This window comes from Esox lucius, chromosome 12, assembly GCF_011004845.1.
Source record: "Esox lucius isolate fEsoLuc1 chromosome 12, fEsoLuc1.pri, whole genome shotgun sequence".
NCBI classification, from domain to species: Eukaryota; Metazoa; Chordata; class Actinopteri; order Esociformes; family Esocidae; genus Esox; species Esox lucius.
In genome coordinates, this window is record NC_047580.1 from 11,744,611 (window position 1) to 11,760,503 (window position 15,893).

The following is a 15,893-nucleotide window of genomic DNA, read 5'->3' on the forward strand; positions in this document are numbered from 1 at the left end:
AAACCTTTGTATATTTTCCATCTGTTTGTATTTCTCCTGTAATTTTTATTTGTATGATACTGTCTGAAAGTCTGTTCTCTGTTATCATCTCAGGTCATTCTACCTCATGTGATACGGAATATTTGATCTATCTTGTTTTAACAATTATTCATATATAATCCTAGGCTAGTTCATATATTTGCTTTGCTTATCTTTATACTCAATTGAAACACCACATTTTGCTAAGGCTAACAAAGAAACCTGCACACGCTTACACACACCCATATCCCATAGATTGGAAAGGTTGGTGAGTCTTTTACTTCCACTCAGTCAAGCGGAGGGGAAGAGGTTTGGCTCCCAGCTTCTGGGGCCGACAGGCGACAAGGAGTTAGGTGATAAAATGTTTGAGTTGATTTCAACTCCCACATGGATACTGAGATACTCCTCCTCATCTGACGGTCTTAGGCCCAAATTTAAGTGGCTTAATGAAGCCACTAAGGGGGGATATGTGAGAGAATTTCTATCTATTCGCTTATAATCCCACGAATTATGAATATATCATTATGCATGTTTAAGTTTAAGTTTATGAATATATCATTATACATGTTTAAGTTTAAGTTTATGAATATATCATTATACATGTTTAAGTTCAAGCTTCTAATACACTGCTGCCTAAGAAAGGTTACCAATGTAAAGCCCAGACATACCGGCAGCAAACTCCCACGTGACATATTCCACCCACCCACGCAGTTGAACAGTGAGCCGGGCCCTTACCATGAGGTGTGCACATGTTGACCCAGGGGTCGCCACAGGAAGACTCCCTAAAAGGATAAGTTCTGTACATGTCCGGCACACGGACAGTTGCGAACCTGAAAATTTACGACGGTTGTGAGTTCATTGGAGGGGCGACCCAAAAATGAACCATAAGTTTGTCAAGAGTAAGCACATCTTAATTAAAGAACATACAGAGAACAAGGAAGAGGGCCCCACCTCAGGGGACTCCTAAAAGATGGTCAGATGGCGTTCTGGGTAGAAGTTTTTGTATAAAAGCCACGGTCCTGAGCTCAGTAAGGAGGGGGTGTATCTGCAGAAGGACCTGGCTTTAATGTCTGTCATTCTTGTATGATCTTTCATTAAAGTCGATTGGATTCACAAGTTTCTGAGTTGAAGTGCTCTTTATTTTAGTCGTTGTGGACTTGGGTTTTCCACGACAACTATCGATACCTTTTCCAGTTTACCTGATTAGTGCATGTGGAGTGATGAAAAATTATATTCAAGTGGAAATCCTCTATTGCCTGGATTGAAGGAATTAGGCTACACATCACTTCCCAAGCCAGCAAAGAGATTGACCAAATATGGCAAAAAGTTGAAACAGGATAAAGCTTTTGCACATCAGAAAAGGGCATGGACATTGATTTAGTGTACAATTCTATGGCAACTGGATTCAATCCAATTGTGAATTTGCTCAACATTCGATCAGACAATCATATCTCATCTTACAATTATTATTTGAATCCAGATATTTTGTTGAATCCAGATATTTTTACTACAATGTGAGTATCCAGATGTCAAGATATGTTGTACAGTTCTTCTTGGCTTCGCCAGACCTGGGGGCTACAGTTAACTTCTTGACACAGGGACTTTATCACACCGCATAATATCTTTGATTTATCACACCGCATAATATAATTCAACCTTGATTGCTCTTGTCTCTCTTCCTCTAGATGGGAAATGCATCTGAAGCATCTTGGTTTTCTCAAAGTTCCTCGTTCCTGTCCACCATCTCTAAAGAGCATGACATCCTCATGGGGACCACCTACTTCACTTTTGGTGAGTTTTTCTTCTGATGCATTTGCTAGCTTTTACATCAGTCGGAGTAATAGCTTTTTTTTCAGATGTGAAGCAAGAAACGTTATTCAAAGAAAAGGTTTGCAAAAGGTATGGAAAAAATATGTTTCAATGTGTTTCCCTGTACAGTTTTGGTATGGTATGCACTGAAACTGTTTAGAGGATGTGCACTATGCCATTTTACTTTACAGCCTTGTTAAAACTCTTAACTGTATGTCTCAGGCATTCTCTCACTGGTGGGAAATGGGATATTGCTGTTTGTGGCCTATCGGAAGAAGTCTTCGCTAAAGCCGGCTGAGTTCTTTGTTATCAACCTCTCCATCAGCGACCTAGGAATTACCATCTCTCTGTTCCCTCTGGCCACATCATCAGCTTTCGCACACAAGTGGGTGTCCACAATACTTGAATCAACTTTACAGTTCCCTCTCCCCCTTGGTTCCTGAGGTTGTTCAGTATTTCTGCTGCTGTTATTTTTATTCCTTCCATGCAAGACCTTCAAAGATATATACAGGTAGAGAATACTAAAATGTCAAATTGAGTTTTTATAGAAGGTGAAGATGTCGCCTTTCTCATGCAGTTGTTTTCATTAGTTTTAGGGTTTCATACAATATATTTTATAAATAAAATGGAAAAAGGAGTGATCATAATATAAAAATAATTGTTGGTCACTTTGATGGATGTCATTTCAATCAACATATCCCCTCTTAACCACCCACCACCTTTCTCTGTTTATTTGTGTTCCCTTCTATTGGCGTTTTTACACTGTGGTATTTTTTTGGAAAAGTATTGAAGAAGACTTGAGCAGCTAGATTTTGCAGTATCATTAGCTCAAGACGCTGCATTTTTAGTAGTATTAGTATTGGAACTGTAACAAGCACGTCATGTGTACAGTAGATTCCGAGTTTAAAGAACATTTCTGGGATATAAGCAAGCTTCACAATGGGGGAATCTCACAGCTTCACAATTATGCTTGCCGTCGATAATATCACCGTTTGTTATTTGGACATGAAGAACGTTTCAGGTTGAACATCCCCGTTGTTGGTCGACTGGCCGTGAATTGAGACGTCAGTGTTGAAGCAAGGCAACCATTGCACATGGACACAGCCGCGAGAACATGTTTGTTATATCTAATTGTCATATGGCTTTGTATAGCTAGCTGAAACAAGAAACCAGATAAGCCTAGTTCAGCCAGCCCGCAATAAAACATGCTTAAAACATGCGAAACCAGGTCACCCACGTGAAAAGCATTTTTGTTCACCACTACGCCATCGAACTGCACTCATGCTGGGCAAGAGTATAGCCTGTTCACATTATATTATTTTCACTTATTGAATATTTTGTTAGACACCATTAACTAGCGTTAAACTGAGTAACGTTTCTTATTAAGTTTACCTCCACCACAAATAGTATCTATGAACTATATGACTTTTGCCACTGGCCGTTTTAAAAGCTTATTAGCACGTAATATGTCGCTAGAAGCCATTATATTGTGTTAAACTGAGTAACGTTTCTTATTAAGTTTACCTCCACCACAAATAGCATCTATGAATTGTATGGCTTTTGCCACTGGCTGTTTTAACAGCTTATTAACCATTCGTGAATGACATTGATACAATAACTACTGTATCAATATAGGTGACAATAACTGACTTTTTCGTCAAGTGAAAGACGAGAGTATCGTGTAGCCAGCGAAGTGTTTGTCTATCCTGAACAAACCCTGAGACATAATTCGAAAATACACCAGAAATAGTCGCAACATAGTAAATAGTTTCATTTTAGGATTCCCATAACGTATCTACTCAAGGTTGTAGCCAGCAAGGTTTCTGTCTATCCTGAATAAATATATTTTGCCACTGGCCATTTTAATAGCTAATTAGACATTTGTGAATGACATAGACACAGTATCTATCAATATAGGTGACGATAACTAGTGATGGGCATTCAAGGCTTCATTAGCGTTATTTTAACAGCAGGATATTATGCTGGCAGCACTCAGATTTTCTTTATCACAATGGCCCTCATTTATCAAAAGTGTGTACACCAAATTTCCAGCGTACACCTGGCGTACACCCAAAACCACGGTGACTTTGAGATTTATCAATATGGACGTTGGCGTACGGCACTCTCAAATCCTACGCCAGCTCAGGAGGTGGTGTACGCACATTTTGAGTTAGTGCGGAAATGCGAAGAAAAAAAAATCCTAACGCACTGACAAACTAAAAGATATGATATATTATGACCCACTGTAAAAAAAAACTTCAGTGTTTATTTTTGTGCAACATGGACTTCAATGTTTAATTTGTGTGACTTTACCAAAGCATTTGATTTATATGTATTCCTTCAGATGCGAGCCTGTGTGCTTTACATGACGTTTCAGGGTTAGGCCCGGCAGTTGCGCACGGACTGGGTTCAGTAATAAAAGGCTTTTCATGACCAAAATATCATTCAGACTGACAAAATAATAAAAATGACATTCTTCTTCTTTTAAATAATAATAATAGAAATAATAATAATAACGACATTTTTCTTCTAAATAACAATAAACGTCATTAATAATGAAAATCATAAAATAACAAGATGAATATTAGCGCCTCTTTGTGGCGATCTTTGAATCGGACCACTTTTTTTTCACCTACAATAAACAAGAAAACTCATGCTTAACTTGATCGGTCTATATTAAGCAATAAAGAAAACTCATGCTTAACTTGTATTAAGCAATAAAACATTCCTACCTCTGCAGGATTGCGCTTCTCAACCCCCACACTATTAACAGCACTCATAATTTGGGTCCATATTTTGTTTTTGTGGGCGCCTTTTATTCCACTTTTTAAACTGACAAATAAAACAATTTTATTTATTTCTACCTCCCTGGTGATCGTCTCAATCTCCACATCAGAGAAGTTTCTCTTTTTTGCCGTCTTCCGTGTGTCCATGGCGTAAAATGAGGGCGAGGGGGAAGCGGAGAGCTGAATATATAGGGGCGTTAATATATTCTAATGACGATCGTTTTCAGCCGCGGCATTTATCAAGGGCAGGTATTGCGTACACCTGGATTTTAAAGGTACGCACAGCTTCATAAATCAGGCAGTGAGAGGAGTGTAAGCAAAATCTTACGCCAACATATATGCCCGTTTCTACACAAGAATGATAAATGAGGACAAATAAGAGCCATAATTGAAATGTAAAAGGTAATATGGTAAACAATCAAGTCTGTTAAAAAGAACAGACAAGAATAACATTGGAACGGACATTAAAATAAAATGTACAGACAAGATTATTAACTTATATAGTTCAATGATGACCTGTTGTAACGTAGCCCGCGTATCTAACCACTACACTATTTAACAAGGGGTAGTCAGTCAGTCAGTCACGGATGGACTCAGTAAGAGACATTCACTCTTCTAGGCCGGATCCGCTTACACGGCCCGGCAAAAATAGCTGTACTGAAATAACGCTGGTATGACTCGTAGGCTACAACGTTTAATTCTTAGTGTGGATTGTCAAGCCAGTTACCTTGCTGAATTAAACTTATACATTTTGAAAGAACTATCGACTCAGTAGCTAGCCCACAAGTTTACATTGTCTACTAGTGACGGATCAGAAAACATTCAGAGACATGCTCTGAAGCACTTGATCACATGACGCCTGGGGGTGGGGCCAAGCATTTCACTCTTCCCTCATCCACTCCCTGCTTCCCAAAGCTGCTGTCCTGTGGGCCCTTTTAGCCCCTGACAAGGCCTGATTGGGGGCAGGTGTGCCTCGTCAAGGAGTGGCAGCTGGGCTGTGTTCACCGGCCCGATTTCAGAGCACAGAGCCTGGTTTTCCCTGGCTGGTTGGCTCGACATTAATGCAGGGGAGGGTGCTTTTGTACCACACTTCATTGACTGTCTAGCTTGCCATCAGCACCACATTAATCACTACAAGGCTGCATGGATTTGCTTGAAACAGTCCATTTATAACGCTCACATATGCTTGGAATGGCTAAGCGACAACTACTGGTTAGCTCACGTTGTTTCGCAAGAGTTATTTGTTATGATGATGACAGCAATGTTTTAACTTGTCAGCTATTAACTTTTTATACACTACATGTAGGACTGACTATTGACTGATGCCTGGTGTTAAAATGTTACAGTGCTCATCATTCTCCTATAAAGTGTGACTGAGAGCATCGCAACAGCTCCCGGCCCCAGCCCCAGCAACAGAAAAGCAACCCAATGCCCAGCCATAGCTGCAGACCAGTGGTAGATAAAGACATTAAACATGTCCATCCAGCATCATAAATGCATTCAGGAAAAATTAAAGAGTATAATCCATTTATTGTGTGTTCAATTGTCAAAATAAAATGAAAGTGATTGATTAGTGAATCATGACCTTAAGTGGTGTGTATCATGTCTGAGAGGTTTCTAGGGCAGTGAGATTTGTTTCACATATAATTCACCAGAATGAGCATGGAACAGTTTTTTGGCGCCGAACACAACTATAAATGACTTTCCAAAAAAGTTGGTATGTTGCATAAAATGTAAATAAAAGCAGAATACAATGATGTGCAAATCATTGAAACCTTATTTTCAATAGAAAATAGTTGAAAGACAACATATCAAATGTTGAAACTGAGACGTTTTATTGTTTCTTGAAAGATATATGCCCACTTTGAATTTGATGCCAGCAACATTTTTCAAATAAGTTGGGACAGAGGCAACAAAAGACTTGAAAAGTTATGCAATGCAAAAAAACTAAAACTGGTGGAATATCACACAACTAATGTAGGACAAGGCCAAAAACAATATTGGTTGGTCGTGATCTTTGGGCCCTCAGACAGCACTGCATTAATATCAGACATGATTCTGTTCGGGAACACTCCCAAAAACCATTGTCTGTGAACACAGTATGTCTTTGCATCCACAAATGCAAGTTAAAACTCTACTATGCAAAGAAGAAATCATGTATAAACTCGATCCAGTAACACTGCCGCAATCTCTGGGCCTGAGCTCATTTAAGATGGACTGAGGCAAAGTGGAAAACTGTCCTGCAGTCTGACAAATCAAAATGTTAAATATATTTTGAGCATCATGAAAGCCATGTCCTCCAGACTAAAGAGGAGATAACATCTGATATGGCTTGTTATCAGTGCGCAGTTCAAAAGCCAGAATCCATGATGGTATGGGGTTGCATTAGTGCAGATGTCATGAGTGACTGGCACATCTGTAAAGCCACCATTAATGCTGAACAATATCAACAGGTTTGGGAGAAACATATGCTGCCATCCAGACTTGTCTTTTCCAGGCCTTGCTTAGTTCAATGTCAAACCACATTCTGCACGTATTACAACAGCATGACTCCATAATAAAAGAGTCCGGGTGCTAAACTGGCCTGCCTGCAGTTCAGACCTGTCACCCATTTAAAAAATTGCTGCATTATGAAACGGGAAATACAACGAAGTAGACCCTGAATTGTTGAGCAGCTGAAATCCAATATCAAGCAAGAATGATAAAATGATAAAATTTCACTTTCAAAATTATAGCAATTTTTCTCCTCAGTTCCCAAACACGTACAGAGTATTATTAAAATAAGAGGTGATGCAACAGAGTGGTAAATTTGCTGGCATCAAATTCAAAGCAGGCATATATTATATCCAGATTTCCTGCATTGTTTTTAATATTATTTTCATCTCATCCCTGTCCTCTTGCTGCTATAATAGCAGAGTACCCAAAAACATGCATCTCATCATCACAAGCATTGCTTGCACTTGATCCATAGAAAGAGCCATGTTGTATCTGAAGTAAACAAACTAGCTAGCTATGTTAAATGTGAATTAATAAATCTTCTGCTTAAATGGGCTAGTCAAGTTTCTATGCAGTGTTCAAGCATGCTGCTCCTTTTTCCCTCGATTGAAGGCCACAGTTCTGCCTGTATATATTTCTTGTAGTCTAAATATGCACTCTCTATTTTATCACTTTACCGTGATAGACATTCTGTGTCTGATGTGTCTAATGTTGTCATATCTGTTTCCTGTCCAGTGTACCATGTGTTCCAGGTAGTCAGCCAGTGGCCTCAGAGAAAGTTATAGAAATGGCATCTTATTATATGTATTGTCATATAAATGACTAGCTTCTTTGCTTTTATATTTCTCTCTTTGTCCACTTTTGTGTCTGTATCTGCCTCTTTCTGTCTGCCTGATATTCTCTCTGGTTGCTTCTCTGTCTGCCCGTCTTTCTGCCTGAATCTCTTTCTTTACAGGTGGCTGGGCAATGAGACTACATGTGTGATTTATGCCTTCTGTGGGGTTCTGTTTGGACTTGCCAGTCTCACCAACCTCACCGTGCTGTCTTCTGTGTGCTGGCTGAAAGTTTGCGTTCCCAACTTTGGTAAGACAAAGAACACTTTTTGTTTTACCTCTAACTCTGATCTCTAACAGTGGTTAGGTAATGGACCCATGGTCTTAGTTATTTTAGTATCCACTGAACAATAATCAAAATGAAACATTCAATGTGGTGGGCCCATGTTTTATGAATGGAAATAAAACATTCCAGAAATGTTCCTTATCTCTTTAACATAATAAGATAATTTATCCACCTGTCATATATGGCATATTAAGCTGATTTAACATCATGATCATTACGCAGGGGCAACTTGTGCTGTGGACAATACAAGGCTACTCTAAAATGGGACAACACAGATGTCTCAGGTTGTCAAGGAGTGGACAATAATGACAGTGACATTAGGAATGTTCTTCAGAGCTGTGGACACAAAAAATAATGTACGTTTTTATATCAGAATCAGAAAGAATTTTATTGCCAAGTAAGTTTCACAACAAACAAGGAATTTGTTCTGGCCATTGGTGCAACAATTAATACAAAAGTAATAAGGGAAGTAAAAACAAATAAGAACAGTGGACGAGGCAATAAAAACAGTAGATTGTGCATTAATAAATTACAAAAAATAACTAAAAAGTATATGTAAGGTGCAAGATTGTGTCCATTTGAGGGTTATGTGTGTATGTGGGGAGGGGTAATAGATTTGTCCAGTTGAGTGTTGTTTTTGTATGTGGAAAGCGGGCTATTGTAACTTTGGTTTCAGGGGCATGTTCATGAGGCCTACTGCTGTAGGAAAGAAACTGTTCTTGTGGCAGGAGGTTTTGGTCCTGATAGACTTCAGAGGGGAGAGCACTGAATAGTCCATTTCCGGGGTGAGAGGGATCAGCCCCGGTCTTTGCCGTTTGCCTCCGCATCCTGGAGGTGTGTAGGTGGGGTAGAGACGGCAGATTGCAGCCAATCACCCTCTCCGCAGAGCAGATGATGCGTTGCAGCCTGCCCTTGTCTTTGGCAGTGGTTGCAGCGTACCAGACAGTAATGGAGGTGGTCAGGATGGACTCTATGATGGCAGTTTAGAAATGCACCATCAAAGTCGTTGGCAAGATGAACTTTTTCAGCTGCCGCAGGAAGTACATCCTGTGATTTCTTTGTAAGAGAGGTGATATTCAGCTCCCACTTGAGGTCCTGGGTTGAGTTAGTTGAGCTCATCTCTTGAGAAGAGCTCAACTAACCGACTCAGCCATCTGCGGCACCATCCTAGGTATCGAGTACCTAAACAGGTTGCGCGACACTAAATATAATATGCTTTCTTTTATATTATTTTCTGGAAATGTATCATGATTGGTAAATTAATTAAAATGAGTTCTGCCCAAAATCAGTGCACCATTGATTCAGCTGCTGCTACGCTGTTCACTTTCATTTGCTGCTGAAACCATATCAAAAACCTTGACAAGCTACACACTGTCAGGGTAGAGTCTGAAATCCTTATTAATTCCATCTCTGTGTTTGTCAGGGCAGCGAGCTAACAGCAGGCAACTAAATCAGCTTATGTCATCATGGCAGACCAAAATATACACACATTTAGTATTAACAACTTTCTCAATGACTATTAGAGTTTGTTGGCCTGAGCTTTGTGGCATGACATGCAAGAATACATCACGGGTGATGATGCTGGCAAATGACTACATTTGTACTTTTTTGAGAGAAAATAAATATGTTCCTAAATCACTCTAAATGTAATATGTAGATAGCACTTGGCACAAACTTTTTTTTTTACAGTCAAATCTGAATGTACTCTAAATGTTCCTAGCCAAAACAAGATATACATTTTAAACAATTGCTTGTTTTGCATTGATGAACTTGAAACTTTCAAACCAGAATTTGTTTCCACCTACACCACACTGTGGTCTGTACTGCCACCTACAGTGGGGAGAACAAGTATTTGATACACTGCCGATTTTGCAGGTTTTCCCACTTACAAAGCATGTAGAAGTCTGTAATTTGTATCATAGGTACTCTTCAACTGTGAGTGACGGAATCTAAAACAAATATCCAGAAAATCACATTATATGATTTTTAAGTAATTAGTTTGCATTTTATTGCATGACATAAGTATTTGATACATCAGAAAAGCAGAACTTAATATTTGGTACAGAACCCTTTGTTTGCAACTACAGAGATCATACGTTTCCTGTAGTTCTTGACCAGGTTTGCACACACTGCAGCAGGAATTTTGGCCCACTCTTTATGGCCAATTGTCTTGTAGCCCATCCGAGCTTTGTGCAGGTCTACAATTCTATCCCTGATGTCCTTACACAGCTCTCTGGCCTTGGCCATTTTGGAGAGGTTGGAGTCTGTTTGATTGAGGGTGTGGATAGGTGTCTTTTATACAGGTAAAGAGTTCAAACAGGTGCAGTTAATACAGGTAATGAGTGGAGAACAGGAGGGCTTCTTAAAGAAAAACTAACAGGTCTGTGAGAGCAGGAATTCTTACTGGTTGGTAGGTGATCAAATACTTATGTCATGCAATAAAATGCAAATATATATTTTTTAAATCATACAATGTGATTTTCTGGATTTTTGTTTTAGATTTTGTATCTCACCGTTGAAGTGTACCTATGATAAAATGTACAGAACTCTACATGCTTTGTAAGTAGGAAAACCTGCAAAATCGGCAGTGTATCAAATACTTGTTCTCCTCACTGTATAGCTTTAAACACTTGCTGACTTGAGGGATGACTATTGTAGCCATATGGTAAAATTATCTCCAAAGCTACATAGACTGACAGAGTAGACTGCAACCCAGAGTGTAAAGGTCAGTTTTGTGTTTTCTGTGTCAAACTGTTTCTAAGAGATATGCATGAGGCATCATGCGGCATCCAATTTCGCTTTCATCACTAGCTGATATGAACGTACAGTTAGGCTGTCTCGTACCATGAAATGGTTTATAGCCAACATATTGCTAAGCATTTTTCAATAGCTCATTTAGTAAGAAACAAGCCACCACAAGGCGTTTCAGAGCACAATGAGGCAAAGCAACCATATTTATTTACTAACCCCCAAACCCATATGGTGCTAGCCAATCACACAACCCTGGGCTAATTTGTATGCAGCAATTGAACCCTTATCTCACAATGACACAGCTGAATGGGAAGCAGTGACTAGATGAAAACGTCCAACTAGAACCTGTCATTTTATTATTCTAATCTTATGTAGGGAGAATATATTTGTCTTCCTGTAAATATTGTAAATAAGTGTATATATTTTTTTAACTCAGAGGTTACATGTACTTAACATCTGTTTCTGAACATGCATGAGGTCAGGTATAAATATATGCATGCCATGTAATGAGAAAACATGTCATCCCCTTTCAGTCTTGGCTTTCTGTATGCCCAGGATTTGGTAGGATAAGTTAGAAAACAACAACAAACAATGCTGATCACATTCCTGTGAATTTCATGTATTATTATTATTTTTTTATTAAACTATAACCAGGGAGGTCAATTGAGAACCCATTTTCCTTTGAATAATAACCGGTCCTAAGACGTCCAATTGCAAGTGGACAAAACAATTCATTGAATAACATAACTAATGTGAAGAAAGATAATGCAAACAAACAAACTAATAATAAACACTAAATACATTGAGGCAAACATAGGCATTAGGTTGATTCATCATAGGCAGATTCAACAGGTGCATTAATGAGAGCTGCTTTTTTTGTCACGTCTCAGGAAGGGAAGCAGAGCCAGTTGCATGAAACAGGGTTTTTTATTCAAACCCAAAGGAAATTCACACCAAGACTAGAGTCAGGACGTAACTTAAAACAAATCTAGCCCTTACATTGGGTGCAAAACAAAACATTACTACAGTCATGTAACTATATCAGAATCAGAAAGTAGTTATTTGCCAAAGTAGTTATTTGCCAAGGAATTTGTTCTGGCCATTGGTTCAACAATTTATACAAAAGGAATAAAGGAAATAAAACAAATGATAACAGTGGACAGAGCATTAATAAATTACTAAAAAAATTGTATGTGCAAGATTTGAGTTAAGGTAGAGGGGGCATGGTGTGATTTAATGTAGAGGGGGCATGGTGTGAGTTAAAGCAGAGGGGGCATGGTGTGAGTTAAAGCAGAGGGGGCATGGAGTGAGTTAAAGTAGAGGGGGCATGGAGTGAGTTAAAGTAGAGGGGGCATGGAGTGAGTTAAAGTAGAGGGGGCATGTACTTAAAAGGCACTTAAGTTGGTACCAGTATGTAGTTATGTTGGGATGGCCAGTTAACCAGAGTGTGGTAAAAGTAATCAGTATAAAAGCATTTTACCGAAAAAATTAAATAATTCTAAATAATTATCTATTTCTTTAAAGGTTGGTTATTAAGTTATAACATGAGTGAGCTTGAGCCATATATCAAGATATTTGTAGGCTTTGACATACATGTATGTTTGGGAGCAGTTAGATTGAAGTAGGTTCTGAAAAAAGAGCATACATTTTGTCTAATTCTTTGTAATTAAGTAGTAGATAGAGGTCAAAGAAGGCATTTCAGATTAAATTAACCCCCAGTTTTGGAGAGGAGAGCACAGTACTCATTGAGTGTTCAGTTGTATACAGGATAGTGTTTTCTGCATAAACGTAAATGAGGTATTTACCAGCAGAATATGGAATATCATGAATATATACACAGAGGTTAGCATCGGCCCAAGAAGAACTGATGCAGCCAACTGGAATTGTCAGACCATTCTGCTTTGATATTAAGAAGGGGAGTTGCCATTGGCAAAGACAGAAAAACAGATGTTTTTAACACTGCCGATCAATGTGTTCTACTCCTCGTTCCTGTATATGCTTTGTCTCCTCAAACTAACAATGTCAAATCAGGTAACATGCTGTCTTTCTGCCTGTTTCACACCTGCCCTCCCTCCCTCCTTCCCTCCCTCCCTCGCTCCTTCCTTCTCTCCCTCCGTCCCACCTTCCCTCCTTCCTTCAGCGTCAGGTATCAATAACTCCCCATGTTATCATGTGCTCTCTCATCCTTCTCATCCACCCCCAATCCCTTTTGTTAATATACCCTTCCCTGTCTCCCTTCTCACCCCGATCACCCTCATCCACCGCAGGTAGTAAGTTCTCGTCCTGCCATGCCTACCTGCTCATAGTCGGGGTTTGGTGCTATTCTCTTATCTTCGCCATCGGGCCTCTGACCGGCTGGGGCCGGTATGGTTCTGAACCGTACGGTACAGCCTGCTGTATCGACTGGTACGCCCCGAACCACAGCACGGCCGCCATGAGCTACATCGTCTGCCTCTTCGTCTTCTGCTACATCATACCCTGCATCATCATTTTCCTCTCCTATGTCTTCATCCTGCTGACCGTCAAGGGCTCTCGTCAGGCAGTGCAGCAGCACATGTCGCCGCAGAACAAGATTGCCAATGCCCACACGCTCATTGTCAAGGTGAGCTGTCGGTAAATAACACCAGGTCACTGCTTAGGTGTGTGCTCTGTGAAACAAGCTCACACAAACAAACACAAATCCACAAAGACTTTGGAAACTGTACCTGGAGGTTTTCCCATCTTACATGTGCTGTGATGCATTTTAGATCAAAGTGGACCCTGCACACTTTGATGTATAGAATGTTCTAAGTTTCACTTCCTCATCAATTTTAGTTTGGACTGACCTATTTTGGCAAAACAGCAGGAGGGGTGTGTGGAGACTTTTTAAACATAAACAACCAGGTTGGTTGGGACATTAAGGTTTGAAAGAGAGAGTTTCAATCAATTCGTTGGTCTATGCAGTGGATCATTTGATGCGTAACACACGCCCTCATTACTTTTCTTTTGTTATAAAGGTACAGAGGTGCGAGTGGAGAGGGTTTTAGACACTACTATGACTGTGTACCCCTAACTTAGTGTGGGTGTTAACCTTCTCTTTCTGTCATAGCTCTCGGTGGCGGTGTGCATCGGCTTCCTGACCGCCTGGAGTCCATACGCCTTCGTGTCTATGTGGGCGGCGTTCGTTAACAAAACCGAAGTCCCTCCCTTTGCTTTCGCTGTGGCAGCCATCTTTGCCAAGTCCTCCACCCTCTACAATCCAATCATCTACCTGGTCTTCAAACCCAACTTCCGCAAATCATTGTGCCGGGATTGGCTGACATGCCGACGGACACTATGTGCGTGCATATGTAAACGCGCCCCGGCCCAGAAGGTGTCCTTTACGCTGTCTAGTCAGCGCAGGAGGGAGGAGTGTAACTCGACGCGGCTGTCCAACGGACTGCCAGAGAATCATGGGGGTGCATGCAGGCACTGTCAGTGCTCGGAGAGAGACACTGGTTCTGGGGGATGTGGCCCGGAGACGACCCCTCAGAGGACTGCAAGGATATTGCAGGGGTCCACACACAGCGAGATGGTTGTCAGTCAACTTTCCAATGAAATGCAGAGCGACTTCCTCTAAAGAGACCGGAGAAAGACAGAAACATTAGAGGAAAGATAAGTAGTAGAGGAATGTACAGGGGGAGGTAAAAGAACGGAGACTTGGGAAGACTAACAGGGTGTGGAGGGCAAGAAAACTGGGTAGAAGGTAAGAGGTAAAACAAAGACATTCACAAAGGTATTTTTGACAAAGTGCAGGGTATACTTTGCTCTGTCCAATCCAAACAAGGGCGTCTTAACTTCTCTCTTTTGGAGGAGAAGCCAAAAAAATGACATTGAAAACTCTTACTGCCAAAAAAAAATTTTAATGAACTAAAACAGACAACCAACAAATAACTGAACCATCAAGAAATTACCAAAAACTCAACAAAGATACCACCACAGACTGGGCCACTCAATCAACCAAAAGCCAAACTAGAGAAAGAAAAGAGATGGTCCATAACAAAGACAACTGCTCTGGTGTCTAGCAAAATAAGTACAATTTGGGAAAGCGGTATTTACTAGTGAAGGGGTCTACAACCTAAGATGGCATGCAAGGAAATGTATTTTTTTTTAAATACAATAAAAAATATTATTTCCTTTATAAATTCTATACATTTGCTGTATAATTATATTCTCAAGTTTATTATTTTGAATTAGTTTGTATGGGATTGTTTAAAACAAAGAGCATGAATTAAATTGCATTGGTTTTAACTTTAAGGTTGTAATTAGTTAAGAAAATATATAGGCAAACATAATTGCCACTAAAATAGTGACTAAATACAGGTAGCCAACTTGCCAATTGCCTGTATCAAAATAACCGGTGCATTAAATACATTTTCAGATCTACACACATAAGGCCTTAAAATAATAATAAGATACAGAAAAAAGTGGTTAAAAGGAAAAACTATTTTGCAAAAGAAATATCTTCACATGCCTTTCAAAAGCATATTGAAGGTTTCCTTGTGAGCCTTCCTTTATGCTATGCAGGAAGACAGTACCTCTGTTTGGTTGAGCCAAGCAGGCAGTTAGACATTTCCATATGAACATGAGTACTGGCACGCAGAACACTTGAAATTATAGGATAAATAGTTAACTGCGCAACAAATGTTGCCGACCCGTGTACTAGTGTTTTAACGGAGGTCAAGGAGAGAGGGGTCATTGTTTTTTAAAAATGAGTTATTTGTTCTCTTTCCCTGTCTGCCGATGGTTGCATTGGGTTTTATAACTACAATAAATCCTCCCTCTTAGAAGTAAAGGTATGAGATAAGGTTTTGGGGTTCTTAAATTTGCCCAACCGGCAGAACCTCTCCACTTCAAAAAGGTTTCTCGAGGAACCCCTCCAAAAAGGATCATCTA

The 15,893-nt window shown here is 39.8% G+C and overlaps 1 protein-coding gene across 2 annotated transcripts in view; it reads left to right on the forward strand.

The window, feature by feature from the left end:
* Window positions 1-15,087, forward strand: part of opn7b (opsin 7, group member b) — a 101,284-nt gene extending 86,197 nt beyond the window's left edge. Inside the window, exons 2-7 of one of the 2 annotated variants that reach the window (XM_020051478.2) lie at window positions 1,704-1,809; window positions 2,050-2,212; window positions 8,065-8,192; window positions 13,120-13,125; window positions 13,247-13,581; window positions 14,068-15,087. In XM_020051478.2, coding sequence (XP_019907037.2) covers window positions 1,704-1,809; window positions 2,050-2,212; window positions 8,065-8,192; window positions 13,120-13,125; window positions 13,247-13,581; window positions 14,068-14,577 — 1,248 coding nt within the window. In that variant the 3' untranslated portion in view covers window positions 14,578-15,087. The remainder of the gene's footprint in view (window positions 1-1,703; window positions 1,810-2,049; window positions 2,213-8,064; window positions 8,193-13,119; window positions 13,126-13,246; window positions 13,582-14,067) is intronic. The other variant, XM_034296052.1, reaches the window with a different exon arrangement.
* Window positions 15,088-15,893: the final 806 nt, after the last annotated feature.